We start from the raw sequence: 13,667 nt of genomic DNA on the forward strand, positions 1-13,667 counted from the left end.
ACATATATATATATATATATATATATGTGTATATAAAAATATCGAAGGAGATCAAGATCAAAGGTCGTGAAAGACACGAAGATTCGTGGGTCGTTAAACGGAAGGATCTTACAAACCAATTCAACGGGGGTTGAGAGATGCAAGGACGATTCCAATGCTCGTGTACGAGGAGACGTTGAGAGGAGAAAGAAGCAGGGGCGGAGGCGGATGAAGAGAAGAAGGAGGAGGAGGAGGAGGAGGGGACAAGAGTATAGGATCGGTGGAGAGACAGTTCAGTGGCCCTCCTCCTTCGGCCGCGAGTCGCGCCTTTCCAAAGGCCAGCGGGCTCCTTGTCCTATTTCTGACGTCACGCGAGCGCACAAGAGACTGCCTAACGGCGCATGCGCGACTGTTCACCAACATGGTGAACGTCCTGCAACTCTCACTCGCGACTCGGAGGAGGCAAGGCTACCTGCCTGTAGGTGACGAGTAGTGAGCGGTTATCGCGTTGTTCGTGTACGGCCCGAATAAAGGCCCGACGTAAATTCTACGATAAAATTGCTTAAAATCTTACGCGGGAAGTAATTATCATTTTTCTTTTCTCATTTCTTCTTCATCCATCTTATCCTCCTTTTCCTCGTTATCATCATTATCATCATCATCATCATCGTCATCATTTTCTTCTTCTTTTCCTTCTTCTTCCTTTTCTAATTTTCCTTTCCACTGACAACTTTTTTCTATCATTTTTATCAGGCCTCTTTTTCTTTTTTCTTCATTATCTTCACTTCATTCCTTTCTATTCTTTAACTTCTTCTTCTCCCTCTCATCCATTTCCTCTCTCACTCTCACTCTTACTCGTCCTCGATATCCATATCCCCCTTTTTTTTTTTTTTTTTTTTCTTTTTTTTTTCCCCCGATGATAGTGCCGATTCTCGATCACGCAGAATCTCAGGAAATATCAGCCTCAAAAGAGATATATTCATTGGCTTGTGCCAAAATCAGTCGTTCTTCGTCGATTATGGATAGGCAAGAAGCTCGACAAAGTGCTAAAATCTTTGACACATCCGAACCATATTGAAGGTGGAGGACGGCTATACACTATCGCCGTGTCAGAAAGAGTGCTGTCACTCGAAAGGTATGTAACGTACCGCTAGATCGGTAACATATGGATGTCGTTATGTTCTACCTTCGTTCCATACGCGGATATGCAAAATCGCCTACGCTATAATATCTTTCTCTCTCTTTATCTTTTTCTTGTTAAGGTACTACACCATTATCATTACATGAGAAAGAATGAGAGAAAGAAAGAAAAAGAGCGAGAGAGAGAGAGAGAGAGAGAGAGAGAGAGAGAGAGAGCGAAATGCTTTGAATGTATAAAAATGTTAAGCGAATTACGCGAAGCGAATCGATTTATTCTCGAGCGACGGCTTTCATTTTTCTTGGGATAGAAGAGGGGGGGGGGAAAGAAAAAAGAACTGCGAATATTTATTTTACAAAAGAGGATTCAAAAAAAAAAAAGGCGCCATTGGAAGGTTGCCCTTCGCGCGATTTTTTTCGAACGACTTGTGCATCGCCCTTTCGAGAAACAGAGAGAGAGAGAGAGAGAGAAAAAGAGAGAAACGATCTTTCGTATCCTTCGGCGCGCCCAATGCGCGCGCGCATAAGAGAGACAGAGAGAGAGAGAGAGAGAGAGAGAGAGAGAGAGAGAGAGAGCTAAATCGGGATCCATCGGTCTTCTAGACACTTTTACGAGAATATCCTCACGTAGTACGTTCAAAGTACCTTAACAGTTGTTAAATCTTCAAAAGATGATCATATGATCCCTTTTAGAAGTATGAAATTAAAATAGCATATGTCAAGAAAAAGAAAGATAGAGAAAGAAAGAGAGAAAGAGAGAGATAGACACATCGATTGCGAGATCGACTTTCGCGGCGCGCGCGCGCGCGCGCGCACGAGATCGTGAAAGCCAAGACGGCGGCGATGTCGTTACGATTTGCGAGATTACTCGCTTCTTTTTATATTAAAAATAAATTTTTTCTTTTCTTTTCTTTTCTTTTCTTTTTTTTTTTTCATGGTGCCGTGAAATTAAATGATAACCATATAAGTAATTAGAAGAGGATAAATATAGACCGCCAATGAGAAAGAGAGAGTGAGAGAGGGAAAGAGAAAAAAGTCAATCATTTTTTATCGATCTAATGATAAAATGAAAAAGAAGAAAAAGAAAAAATAAAAAAGAAAGTTAAATAAAAAGTATTTTATTAGCGGCATCGACATTAGCTACGAAATTGCTAAATGAATATTTAAATGATAAAGGCTAATGACATTCGTGGTACTGGTTTTGAGACTTTCGATTTCGTGAAAAAACGACTGCCTAATTATTTTTTTATCAAATATTTTCTCCCTCTCCCTCTCAAGGATATCAGCAGAAAACTAGAAAACGGAAGAGAAGATCGATACGATCAAAGAAAAGAATGATTATATTATGGCGAGACGAAAATATCCGAACCAAGCCGATGACTCGTAACTCTCTCGGGGAATTTTGTTTCTTTCCTTTCAAGCGGATCACGTCGTGACGTGACTGGACGACGTAAAGCTATGGTTTTAGTTCAGAGACAACCCAAAAAAAAAAAAAAAAGAAAAAAGAAAAGAAAAAGAAAAGGAAGAAAGAAAAAGAAGGAAAAAGAAACTATGATTCAAAGGTGGAGATCGAGGATGACTCGTTTAGAAAATTTTCTCGATAATCGCTACGGTATTTACCGTGAAGAAGTCATGGACCTGACAATTGCGTCAGTTTAAACGACGACTCATCGGTCGTACATTCCATTCAAGTCTCTCAATTTGGTCTATCTCTCTATCTCTCTCTCTCTCTCTTTCTCTATGTATGTCTCTCTCTTTTTATTTCTTTCATTCTCTTTTTTTTCTAATACTCGTTAAAGGAGAAAAATAAAAGTTCGCCTTAGGTCGGCGTCTGGTTCTCTTAGCTAGGTAGAGTGTTTTTCTAGATACATATAGTTAGCCTCGAAGTTCTCCCATTCCAGGCTTCCCGCGAGAGGCCCAAAACTACTCCGCACACCTTTCTCTTTTCCTGCTGCTATTACGCTCGACGAAAGCGAACTCGCGAGCCTCGCGGCTTGCTCGACGAGTCCTACTCGCTCTTACTATCTTTCTCTTTCCCATGCAAAAAGCCGGTCCTAGCTGCTTCTCTCTCTCTCTCTCTCTCTCTCTCTTGAGGGGATCATAGTTCGTATATATTTCTCGTCGAGCGTAAATACGTATGTAGATACTTAGGTAAGTACATACACACATACATACATACATACATACATACATACATACATACATAGATACATAGATACATAGATACATAGATACATGTATAGTGAAGTATTATGGGTATGGAACGGCCGAGTTGTAGGAGTATTTTGCCCAGCCCTGTCCACCACGCAGGGTGTGTGTATGAATGCCTGCCTACGCGGCCGACCATAACCAGTTTCCTTCCACTGCTTGAAATCTCGCGGTTGCGCTCATCGAAGTCTCTCGGTTCAGCCGAGGGGAGTGCGACTGTGCGAGTGAGACACAGACTCTGTCATGGTAGAAAGAGAAAGAGAAAGAGAAAGAGAGATGCGAGGATGAAGTGTGTGCGACAGAGTTAGAAACAGCGAGAGAAAAAGAAAGAGAGTGGGAGAGAAAGAGAGAGAGAGAGAGAGAGAGAGAGAGAGAGAGAGAAGCAAAAGGAAAATAAATAGAAAGAGAGAGAGAGAGAGAGAATGAAAGAGGGGGAGGGAAGGGAAAAAGAGACTCCTTGTGCCGTACCCACTGCCAGGCTAGACGTTGTTCGTGTACAACCTTCGCATTCTTCGAAGAAGTGAAAGCCAGCAGTTTCAGGGAAATTCTGACGGCTTGTACTGTGCGTACCTATAGGTATAATCGACGACGATGACGATAACGTTGATGACAACAACGACGATAACGATAATGATAAATTTGGTCATTGAACGAACTATTTTGGTCATTTAACGAGTTGGGAGAATTCGATGACGATTCGATCAGTCATCGAATACGATCGAATCATGTTTCCCCATCTTCTTCCTTCATCTGTTCCTCCTCCTCCTCCTCTTTTTCTTTCCCTTCTTCTTATTCGTCTTCGCGTCTTTGTCTTTTACATCATATAAGAGAGACAGACAGAGAGAGAGAGAGAGAGAGAGAGAGAGAGAGTGAGAGAGAAAAAAGGATAGGGCAAAAAAAAAGATGTCGTAAATGGGAAACTCATAGGAGTGTCGTGTAACGGCTCCGACTTCGATGCCAGTGTACACGTGTGCCACGTACGGCCGGTAGCGAGCGTGCCGATGGAATGCGAATTTCACTTTTCCGAGCAGTTGACGCGCCGGTATTCGAGTTGTTCGTACGTTTCTTCGTTTGAGGGATAGTGGTGGTGGTAAAGAAGGAAGAGAAGGAGGAGAAAAAGGAGGAGAAGGAAGAGAAGGAAAGAGAGTGGGAGCAAATGGGAATGTATCGGGCTATTTAATAATTTTTTGTTTTTCGTATCTTTCAAAGCTCCTCGCAAAAGCTTCGTGGCTCGTGGAATCGACTTGAGGAATCGATTCTACTTCTTCTTTTTTTTTGTTTGTTTGTTTTTTTACAAGTTTCAATCTTCTCGTTTTATTGGTGAGTCGCGTCTTCCTTATTGAGTATGTCTCTATTCAACACGCGAGATCGGATAAGCTAATAATAAAAAGAAGTTGGATTTGGAGAACGTCATGTCGCGTCTCTAGCTAACTCGATGACACGGTTTTTAATGGTTTCTCCAATCTTTTTTTTTTTCTCTCTCTCTCTCTCTCTCTCTCTCTCTACTGTCTTCTCTCTCAAGTTTCTTCCTTTTTTTTCCTTCTTATTTTTTTTTTTCTTCTTTCTTTTTTATCTTTAGAATTAACGTCAGATGTTTTACGAATATTTTAAGGATTACACACGGATGTTAGCTGTCACCTTGTTTTAAAACAAGAAATGATGATATTAAAAAAGAAAAGATATAATAGAGATTATTGCTTGTTTATTTTTTTTGATAGAAATCTTTTAAGAGAGAATTTTATTCACAGTGCTTTTAATTAACTGTGCCCAAATTTCTTTTTTCTTTTTTTTCTTTTTTTTTTTTTTTTTTTTTTTTTATTTCTTTCAATCATCAATCCATTCCTTGACATTGGTTAAGTTATTTTTATTTCAATGTTTTTTATTTCTGTCTTTTTTTTTTTTTTTTGTTCTTTTCAGACTGAGAAGACGGACACACAATGGTATCGAGAAGAAAAATACTCTCTCGTTCGCGAGATAATCTCGTGGAGTCTCAATACGAGGAACAAGAGGAGGAGGACGTTTGGTATAATCTCGACAAATTGTATAAGGTAAGAAATATCAAATATCAGCTTTTCGATTTTACGTTAATAGTTAGGTTCCCAGGGGTACATTTGAAATAATCTCCGTATTTCCTGTACTTACGTTATGACTTCTTTCTCTCTCTCTCTCTCTTTCGATAAGACCAATAATATCGCGTATTCTCGCATTTACATATACGCCAACTCTACTCGTTGACTTTTAAGCGTACCAACCGGTTTAGTAGTTCAGCCATGCACATGCAAGGCAAAGTGTTTTTGGCGACCCTGCATGCACGCTCTTAAAACTGATGCAAACCGGTTTGAAACGCATGGTTATCGCTTTTCAAAAAATTATGCTCGTAATAACGAAAATAGATACTATGAGAGAGAGAGGGAGAGAGAAAGAGACAAAGATAGAGATAGAGAGTGAGGTAGGATCAGCTCGTAGAGAGAACCTCACACGGATAACTTTAAGAGAAATGCGAGTCTCTCTCTCTCTCTCTCTCTCTCTTTCCACTCTCTGCATGGCCTGTTATGTGTTACAAAACCGCAGCGAGGTAAAAACGTGGCCGAAAGCGAAATACGAAAGTCTCTCGATGGCGTGCCTGTTGTATACGTTGTGTGGTTCTCTCCCTAGTTAATTTGCTAGTTCGTAACAATGTATCGGTAAACTTTTGAATTAGAGGAAAGCGTGCCTCCCGATCGTGTTCTTAGCGTTCTAATTTTCAATGTACGCATGTATGTACGTAAGTACGTACATATCTACCGAACCTTTCTCACCGTAGATACGTTATGAATTATGAAGGAGTATTCCGCGTAACGAGGTCGACTTCTACCGACAACGACAAAGACAATGAGAACGAGTTAGCCACCTTCGAATTCGATTCGTCCTGGTACGTGATTCCGGTCAACGATGACAATCGTCCAATCGTCCAATCGATCGATCGATCGATCGATCGATGCATCATCCATCACCGTTATGTCTTTCCTGTCTCGTTCTGAAACGAAACTTTATTACGCCTGTAGACTGACTATGCCACGCAATAGTCCCCTATCAACTAGCATACACACTCCGACCTCAAGGAATTCGATTAGAACGGAAATCGTATCTTACTCTTAGCCTTCGTTGCATAACACCACCGTTCCGATCGATCACGTTTAAATGATCTAGATACTGTAAGAGATATCTTTCGAGATTTATTTTATTTTTATCATCTATTTTTGTCAAATTACATCGGAGATTTTTTTTTTCGCGCGCATACACGTACACGCATACGTATATCCATTTAATACGCTGATCGATATGGACGATTGATTTTAATACTTTTTAAAAGATCTACAATCACAAATTCACCTTTCTCTTTCAATAAACATAAATACCATCGAGTTTTATATCAGGTCGATGATCTTCTCTTTGACCGGTTCTTTCTATTTTCTCTCAAGTATCGGACATTATGATATTCGTTAATAAAGAAAAGAAAAAAGAAAGGAAAAAAGAGAAAAATATATATATATATATATGTAAATGTCAAAAGTTATCCTGTTTCTTTTTCGGAACACTAGATCGTTTCATTAATTAGCATTTATATTACTTGTATGTAGGATCATATACAAGAAGTTTTGGATAAATGGAATCAAATAGATGATGAAATATGGGCGAAAGTAATTGTCTTTGAGAGAAATAGACGCGTAGCGAAAGCGTATGCTAGGGCACCGGTTCTCACGATAAACGGCTCAAATGATGGCTTCGATGGCTTCAGGTAACTTACTTTTATAATATCCTATTTCTTAATAATAGCCATAAGATTAATTTATTTTCTTATATCTTATTTCGTCCTAATACAGGATAGGACTTTGCGGTTTTGATAATCCAATGCGTGATCCGAAGACGGAAGAAGCGAAACGTCATATAAATCAAGGTGTTAAAATTAAAATGGACGAACAAGGAAATATTCTTATTAAAAGGTTGTGTAAAAATAATGTTTACATCAAACCAACCAATCAGGAGGATAATGCTATCGGGCCTGAAATTATACGTAATTCACAGGGTGCCCTCGAACACGAGAAACCGGGAAAGGTAAGACATATTTCTTTGTGAATGTTCTTCTTGATCATTCTTCATTATTATTATTATTATTATTTTTCTTTTTTATGGTGATCGTGAATCATTCGATATGATACTTATAAAAATATATAATATATGATAATTAAAAAAGATAGAATTTATTGAATAGACTTTATCATTGATTTTCTTTTATAGTTGTTTGATATGAACAAATTTCAAACAAACTTATCTCGCGAGACTCGACGAGCTTATCCCGATAGACGAAGATTGGAGATGCAATGTTTAAGTGCTATTGTTTTCGTAAGAACGGAAGCAGATCTCCTTCAATGTCCAGTATGGGTTCTGATCGTGAACGTCGTTGGACTGGACATGCTGAAGTCAAAACTGCCACCAGGTATAATAAGAAAAATTTACTTTAACATTTCGTTCAATTTAATTCTATCAATGAACATTTAATATGATTTTTTTAATTAAACGATCAACATCGTTTTTCAGTTTTAGCCTTGCAAAGGCCTGTAGATATAAAGAATCGTCCAAGGATACCTATTCCAGATGAGGATCCTTACAGCGTCGCTGGTGTTTCATCCTCTGTTGGACCTAGCGAAATAATGCAATCAGAGAGAGATTCGCGAGAACAAATCTACATGCAATCCACAAGTTACCAGCAACGACGAGCTGAGAGGCCACCTAAACTTCCACCCAGAGAAAATCTTTATGGTCATGATATACCTAAGGTAATTATATATATATATATATATATTTTTTTTTTTAATACTTTTTATGAAATTCATTAGAAACGTTTAAAAATTTTCCATTCGAATTTTCTTCGAAGTACATTTTAATATGAATTTTGTATTTCTATACAGCCTGATTACGATGACATCGAGGATGATTACTCGAGAACGATAAAACCTGCCGGTATGGCGAATGAAGAAAAAAGGAGCAAGAACGATGATAGAAAAAAATATGGTAAGATAAGAACCAAAGAATTATTATTCTTTTTTTTTTTTTTTCTTTTTTTTTTTTTTTTATTTTTTGTTTGTAATTAATTAATACCATTAGATATATACGATCATCGTTCTGTTCATATGGTAGATAATGTTAGATACAGTTTGTTGTTTCTAAATTTTTTTATAGACGATCCATATTATTGTGGATTACGTGCACGCGTACCTAATTTCGTGAAGATGGCAAGAAATGGACAAAGTAAAGGTATTCCTCTTCGAGGACACATCAGACCACAACCTGCACCATCTTATGCTGGCTCCGTATATGCAAGTAGTCAATCGTCTCAGATATATGGACATCACGTTCCCGCAAATCGACCACACATCATGTACCATGCGAGAAGTTTTGAGAGTGGGCTCGGTACGTAATATGTGGGTCGACACTTGTCGGTGTGAACGAAAAAAAAAAAAAAAAAAGAAAAAAAAAAGAAAAAAAGAAAAAAAAAGCAGAAAAATGAGAAGAAAATAAGAAATTCGATTCACGATATAATTCGAACGTGTCTCGTCTACGTTAAACAAGAAACACTGTGTGTTGTTTTTATGAGAATGAGGAGAATGAAAGAAAGGGAGAGAGAGAGAGAGAGAGAGAGAGAGAGAGAGAGAGAGAGAGAGAGAGAGAGAGATTGTGTGTGTGTGATTGTGCGTCATTTTTTTAACGTAATTAAAAAAACAAAAAGAAAGAAAGAAAAAAGAAAGAAGAACCGGTCATTGACCGTGTCTCTCCGTTCCACTGTATAGTTTAAACAATATGTTTATTATATGTTATATTGTGTAATTGTAAGTGTGTGCGATATAATCGTGAGCAGTGTCCGATGATCCCCTTTTATCCGATCATTACGTGATCTTTTGAACGATCAAGTAAACGACCTTCGTTGAATTTCCAGACACGGATAATAGAATCGAATCGCCGTACAACCATATATATGGAAGATTACCCATCCCGACGAGAGGCGTGATACCTCCTGCACCGCGTGCTATGTACATTGGAGAATGGGATTAAGTTTTAACAAGTATCTCAACGTTTGTACCTATAAACTTGTATATTGTTAATATACCACATAAATACTCATATTTTTATGCTATTGAAATTGCATCTATTTACTTTGCGACTTCTCTTTCGCAAGAGAAGATAGATATCTCATCCTTTTTTTCTTTTTTTTTTTTTTTTTTCCATAATCTAATTCTATAGCCTAGTTAGTGTACACCTATATCTATGTATTCAAGTAGATACATACATATATGATTATCGGGAAAATTGCACTTAATATTCTGATCTTATACTGAGATATAAGTTTTATATACATTACTTACCGGGAAGAACGTTAACTTCCAAATGTTTCGAAACATTCTCAATAATCCTCGTTCAACGCGGTAATGATTTTATATCAGAACGAACGTAACATTACTTCCTATACAATCTTTAAACGATCAAATAATAATTGTGTAACAAGGTGAAGGAATGGGAAAAAAGGAAATAAAACAACATATCCGTGTTCTATTATCGTCGATCGAGTCCTCAGCATGATTGATCTCAAACGATAATAATAATTGACTTCCTTACGTCACCACTGCAAACTTTTCATTGCCGTCTGATAAGTAGGGCTATTAGCTGAATAAAATTGTGAGTACCATTTCCGATAAGCGGCTATGGTTTTATCCTCTCTTACTAGGATAGGTCGTGTTTCGAATCTCTTGTGATTCCAAATAGCAACGTCCCTCTCAAACATCAAACATTCACCGAGAAATATGATGTTGGCATAAGGCGCCAATAATGGCGGAGAAAATATAATGTGACAAACACGTTGTAACAATGGTTCGATCGGTGTCACAGTTTGTAAGATGAACATGTTGCCGAATGTGGTCTCGATGAATAACTCGACGTATCCTGGACCAATCTGTTCGACCTTCACGTTCAGCTCAAGTATATCGAATCGATCGAGAAACAACAGACTGTGACGAAGAGTCATACTAGCTCTATGCTTTTCAGAATTATAAGAATTCTGTTGTCCGTTTGATATCGTCGTTGTCGTCATCGTTGTTCTACCGTTCAACATATTCTTCGAATCTCCATTAATCGTCGTCTTGCCTGTTGATGTTCTCTTTGTTAAATCACCCTCCCACATCGTCTCTTTTTCCGGATTGTTTTTTTCCATTGACGTTTCAGATGAATCATCATTGGATTCGCTCGAATGCGGTGTCCATCTTGCGTTCGACCATCTGTGACGAACGAAACGCATCACGTCCTCCGAAAGAAACAATGCTGGTCCATGGACCGCGCTTAGATGTGCCAGATCGGCACCGTTCTCCGCTATATCCTGGAATCGATCGTTTCGTTACTTTTTTACTTTCCCCGAAAAAAAATCGAAATCGAAATGTTTCTTCCTTTTTTCTTTTTTTTTTCTTTTCTTTTCTTTTCTTTTTTTTTTCTTTTTTTTTTTTTTTTCTTTTCTTTTTTCCTTTCTTCTCGATCTTAACTTATGTATGCCAACTATCGAAAGTTTCGACATTATTTATTCGTTTTTAAAAATAAAATTTATTCGGATTATCTAACTATCATTTAAATGATATTCGAAATCAGGACAATGTTTAAAAGTAACTTTCTCGAACCTGTATATGACAGTTAACGATAAATTCGTTTCGACCTTGAAAACGCCAAGTCCCATTAGAAATTTTCTCATGGGTATGTGGCTGCCAATTTGGTTTTGCCGATTCCGCATGATACCAAACGAATATTATTTTATTAACCTCACAGCTTTTCCATGCTTTTGTTTTGGCAACATTCGGCACTGTAACGAAGCCAACAATTTTATATATGTTATATGTGATAAAAGAAAATTTCAAAAAGCATAAAAAAAAAAAAAATAAATAAATAAATAAATAAAATAAAATAAAATAAAATGAAAAAAAATACTTTACCTTTATCGGCATAAGGTATATCCAAGCAACGACCATCGTTACCACAAAAGAGCCACTTATGGAAAGGACATTCTAAGCATTCTCCCTTCACGCGTCCACCCTCACCCATATTTGCCCCTAAATGTGGGCAATATGCATCGAGAATGTTGACGATACCTTTCTCGGTCCTTCGTATGCACACGACTTAACATTATTACTATCGTCATCATTTTTGAATTATTTAAATTAATTATTACTTAATTATTTTTAATAAAACAATGTCTATCCCTCTATATCCCACTGATTAATATTTTTCTCGAATTTTAATGAATTTAACGCTTACCTAAATACGGCAAAATTTTCTCCAAGAGCTGATACGTGTTTCACTTGTCCCACTTTCAACTGTGAACTTTCGAGTAAGGCGAACCATCCATTTGGATAGACCGGCGGCAATTTTTCCATCTTCCTATATTTTATTTTGTTCTGACATCGCAAGTCCTTGCAATAACAACAACAACAACAACAACAGACGAAAGCCTTATTTAATATTCAAAAAAAAAAAAAAAAAAAAAAAAAATAAAAGAAGGGAGAAAAAATTAAACCCAAGTTCAGATTAAATTAAATTGATGAATATTCGATTTTTTCAATTGATTTTTCTTTTTTATTTGCTTTGTATTTAATTAATTATGTAATAATAATTATAGAAGTGCGCGCGCCTGACAATAAGTAGCACTTCAAAATCTGTCGATAATACTGTTTGTGAGCTCCATCTATCAGTAAAAAACCTCTTTTTACCCTTATGATAAGCAATAGTTATTACACTATGGCGCTTATCATAAGAGTATAAAAAAGTTTTTTTTTATACTGATAGATGGCGTTCGCAAGCAATATTATGAAGATGTCGCGAATGTTGCATCCCCTCTAGGCGCATTATTCGATATTTTATATAAATAATTATAAAAATTTAACTCTAACGTTAGTTACTGCTATGTATTTCTTTTTTTAGAAAAAATATTTAATGTCTTACATAAGAAATAAATTTTCAAGTACTGAAATCGTTCAACATTAGACGTTTAATGATTGTTTGTACAAATAACAAACGATTAGAATACTTTCGTATGTATAATATTATACATAATATCATTCTATTGGGGAGCAATTAATGATTTTTATTTATTTATTTATAAATATATATATATATATATATGATTTTATGATTTTCAACAATTAATGATTAATTAGATAATGAGTAAATCATCAAATTTTTTTCATTGGATACTTCGACTATATTTATATTAGTTTAGCGACATTTATTTCAAATTAATTAGAAATAAATTATATAACATATTTATGTTAAAAATGAAATAAACATATGAGAAATATATATGATTAATAATATCGATCTTCTGTTAAATATTAATTCTAATTTATAATCCTGTTTAATTAGAATCTATGAGAAAAATTCTATGATCATGGTTATTGGTGATCAGGAAGAAATAAAAACAATGTTAGACTCACTCTGATCCAATTAATTTTCCAGAAGAAAGCGATATAAATTAGAAAAGCCAAGAGGGTGGCGAGAAGAATGCTGTACCATCCAAGGATCATCTTCTTTTTTTCTATCCTGTATCCTGAAGTCAAAAGGAGTCACTGTCGTGTCGCCAATGGAAGCACAGAATTTTCACGTTGGGATGACCTGCTCTTTCTCTCTCCCTCTCTCTCTCTCTCTGTCTCTGTCTCTGTCTCTCTCTCTCTCTCTCTGTTTGTATCTATCTATCTATCTCTTTTCTACAAAAGGAAAGAGACTCTCTTGTTCTTCTTGTCGTGAGCGGAGGAACTACCGGCGAACGTCTAAAGTAGAGGCGTCTAACAGGCAGCTCATGAACAAGAGCTGACTCCCGATTCCCCTATACGACGTTTACCCCCACTATAGCTCTCACTTGGACGTCAATTCTGTCGGCAATTCGGTGTGCAGCGCGAACAAAACTTATGAAATACGAGTTCAACAATCACTTATTATATCAATTATTACCGCATATCAATCTGACTTTTCACAGTTCACGATATTTTCTTTGGGTTCGATGAGATAAAAAGTGTATGAATGTAAAAAGTGGACGATGGGTGGGAGGGTGTAGTAAAGTTGATAGAGGAGAGGTGTCGATTTTGCTGTTAGAAAGAAAGAGAGAGAGAGAGAGAGAGAGAGAGAGAGAGAGAGAGAGAGAGAGAAAGAGAGAGTGTGTGTATGTGTGTATGTGTGCGTAGTGGATGAGAAAAGACGAAAGGAGAGCACGAAAAGAGGGAGAGAAAGAGAGAGAAAGAGAGAGAGAGAGAGAGAGTATTACGATGATATAAACGAAG

General features: G+C 36.9%; 2 protein-coding genes across 3 annotated transcripts; one reads left to right on the forward strand and one right to left on the reverse strand.

Annotated features, from left to right (window-relative positions):
• Nucleotides 1–762: 762 nt before the first annotated feature.
• LOC124422778 lies at nt 763–9,502 on the forward strand. 2 transcript variants are annotated; one of them, XM_046959675.1, is made up of 9 exons: nt 763–1,114; nt 5,242–5,372; nt 6,945–7,102; nt 7,188–7,419; nt 7,603–7,801; nt 7,903–8,141; nt 8,274–8,376; nt 8,545–8,775; nt 9,299–9,502. In XM_046959675.1, exons 2-9 carry the CDS (start codon nt 5,262–5,264, stop codon nt 9,412–9,414), a joined length of 1,389 nt encoding a protein of 462 aa, XP_046815631.1. In that variant the 5' UTR covers nt 763–1,114; nt 5,242–5,261; the 3' UTR covers nt 9,415–9,502. The 2 variants fall into 2 exon arrangements, with proteins under 2 accessions (XP_046815631.1, XP_046815632.1); XM_046959676.1 differs by lacking the exon at nt 763–1,114 and adding an exon at nt 1,163–4,644.
• A 121-nt stretch (nt 9,503–9,623) lies between these two features.
• LOC124422779 (cholesterol 7-desaturase nvd) lies at nt 9,624–13,038 on the reverse strand. The gene is made up of 5 exons (XM_046959677.1): nt 12,828–13,038; nt 11,653–11,807; nt 11,331–11,497; nt 11,022–11,200; nt 9,624–10,729 (listed from the first exon to the last, which is right to left on the reverse strand). The coding sequence occupies exons 1-5, from the start codon at nt 12,915–12,917 to the stop codon at nt 9,977–9,979; spliced, it is 1,344 nt and encodes a 447-aa protein (XP_046815633.1). The 5' UTR covers nt 12,918–13,038; the 3' UTR covers nt 9,624–9,976.
• Nucleotides 13,039–13,667: the final 629 nt, after the last annotated feature.

Source organism: Vespa crabro, chromosome 3 (assembly GCF_910589235.1).
Source record: "Vespa crabro chromosome 3, iyVesCrab1.2, whole genome shotgun sequence".
NCBI lineage: Eukaryota > Metazoa > Arthropoda > Insecta > Hymenoptera > Vespidae > Vespa > Vespa crabro.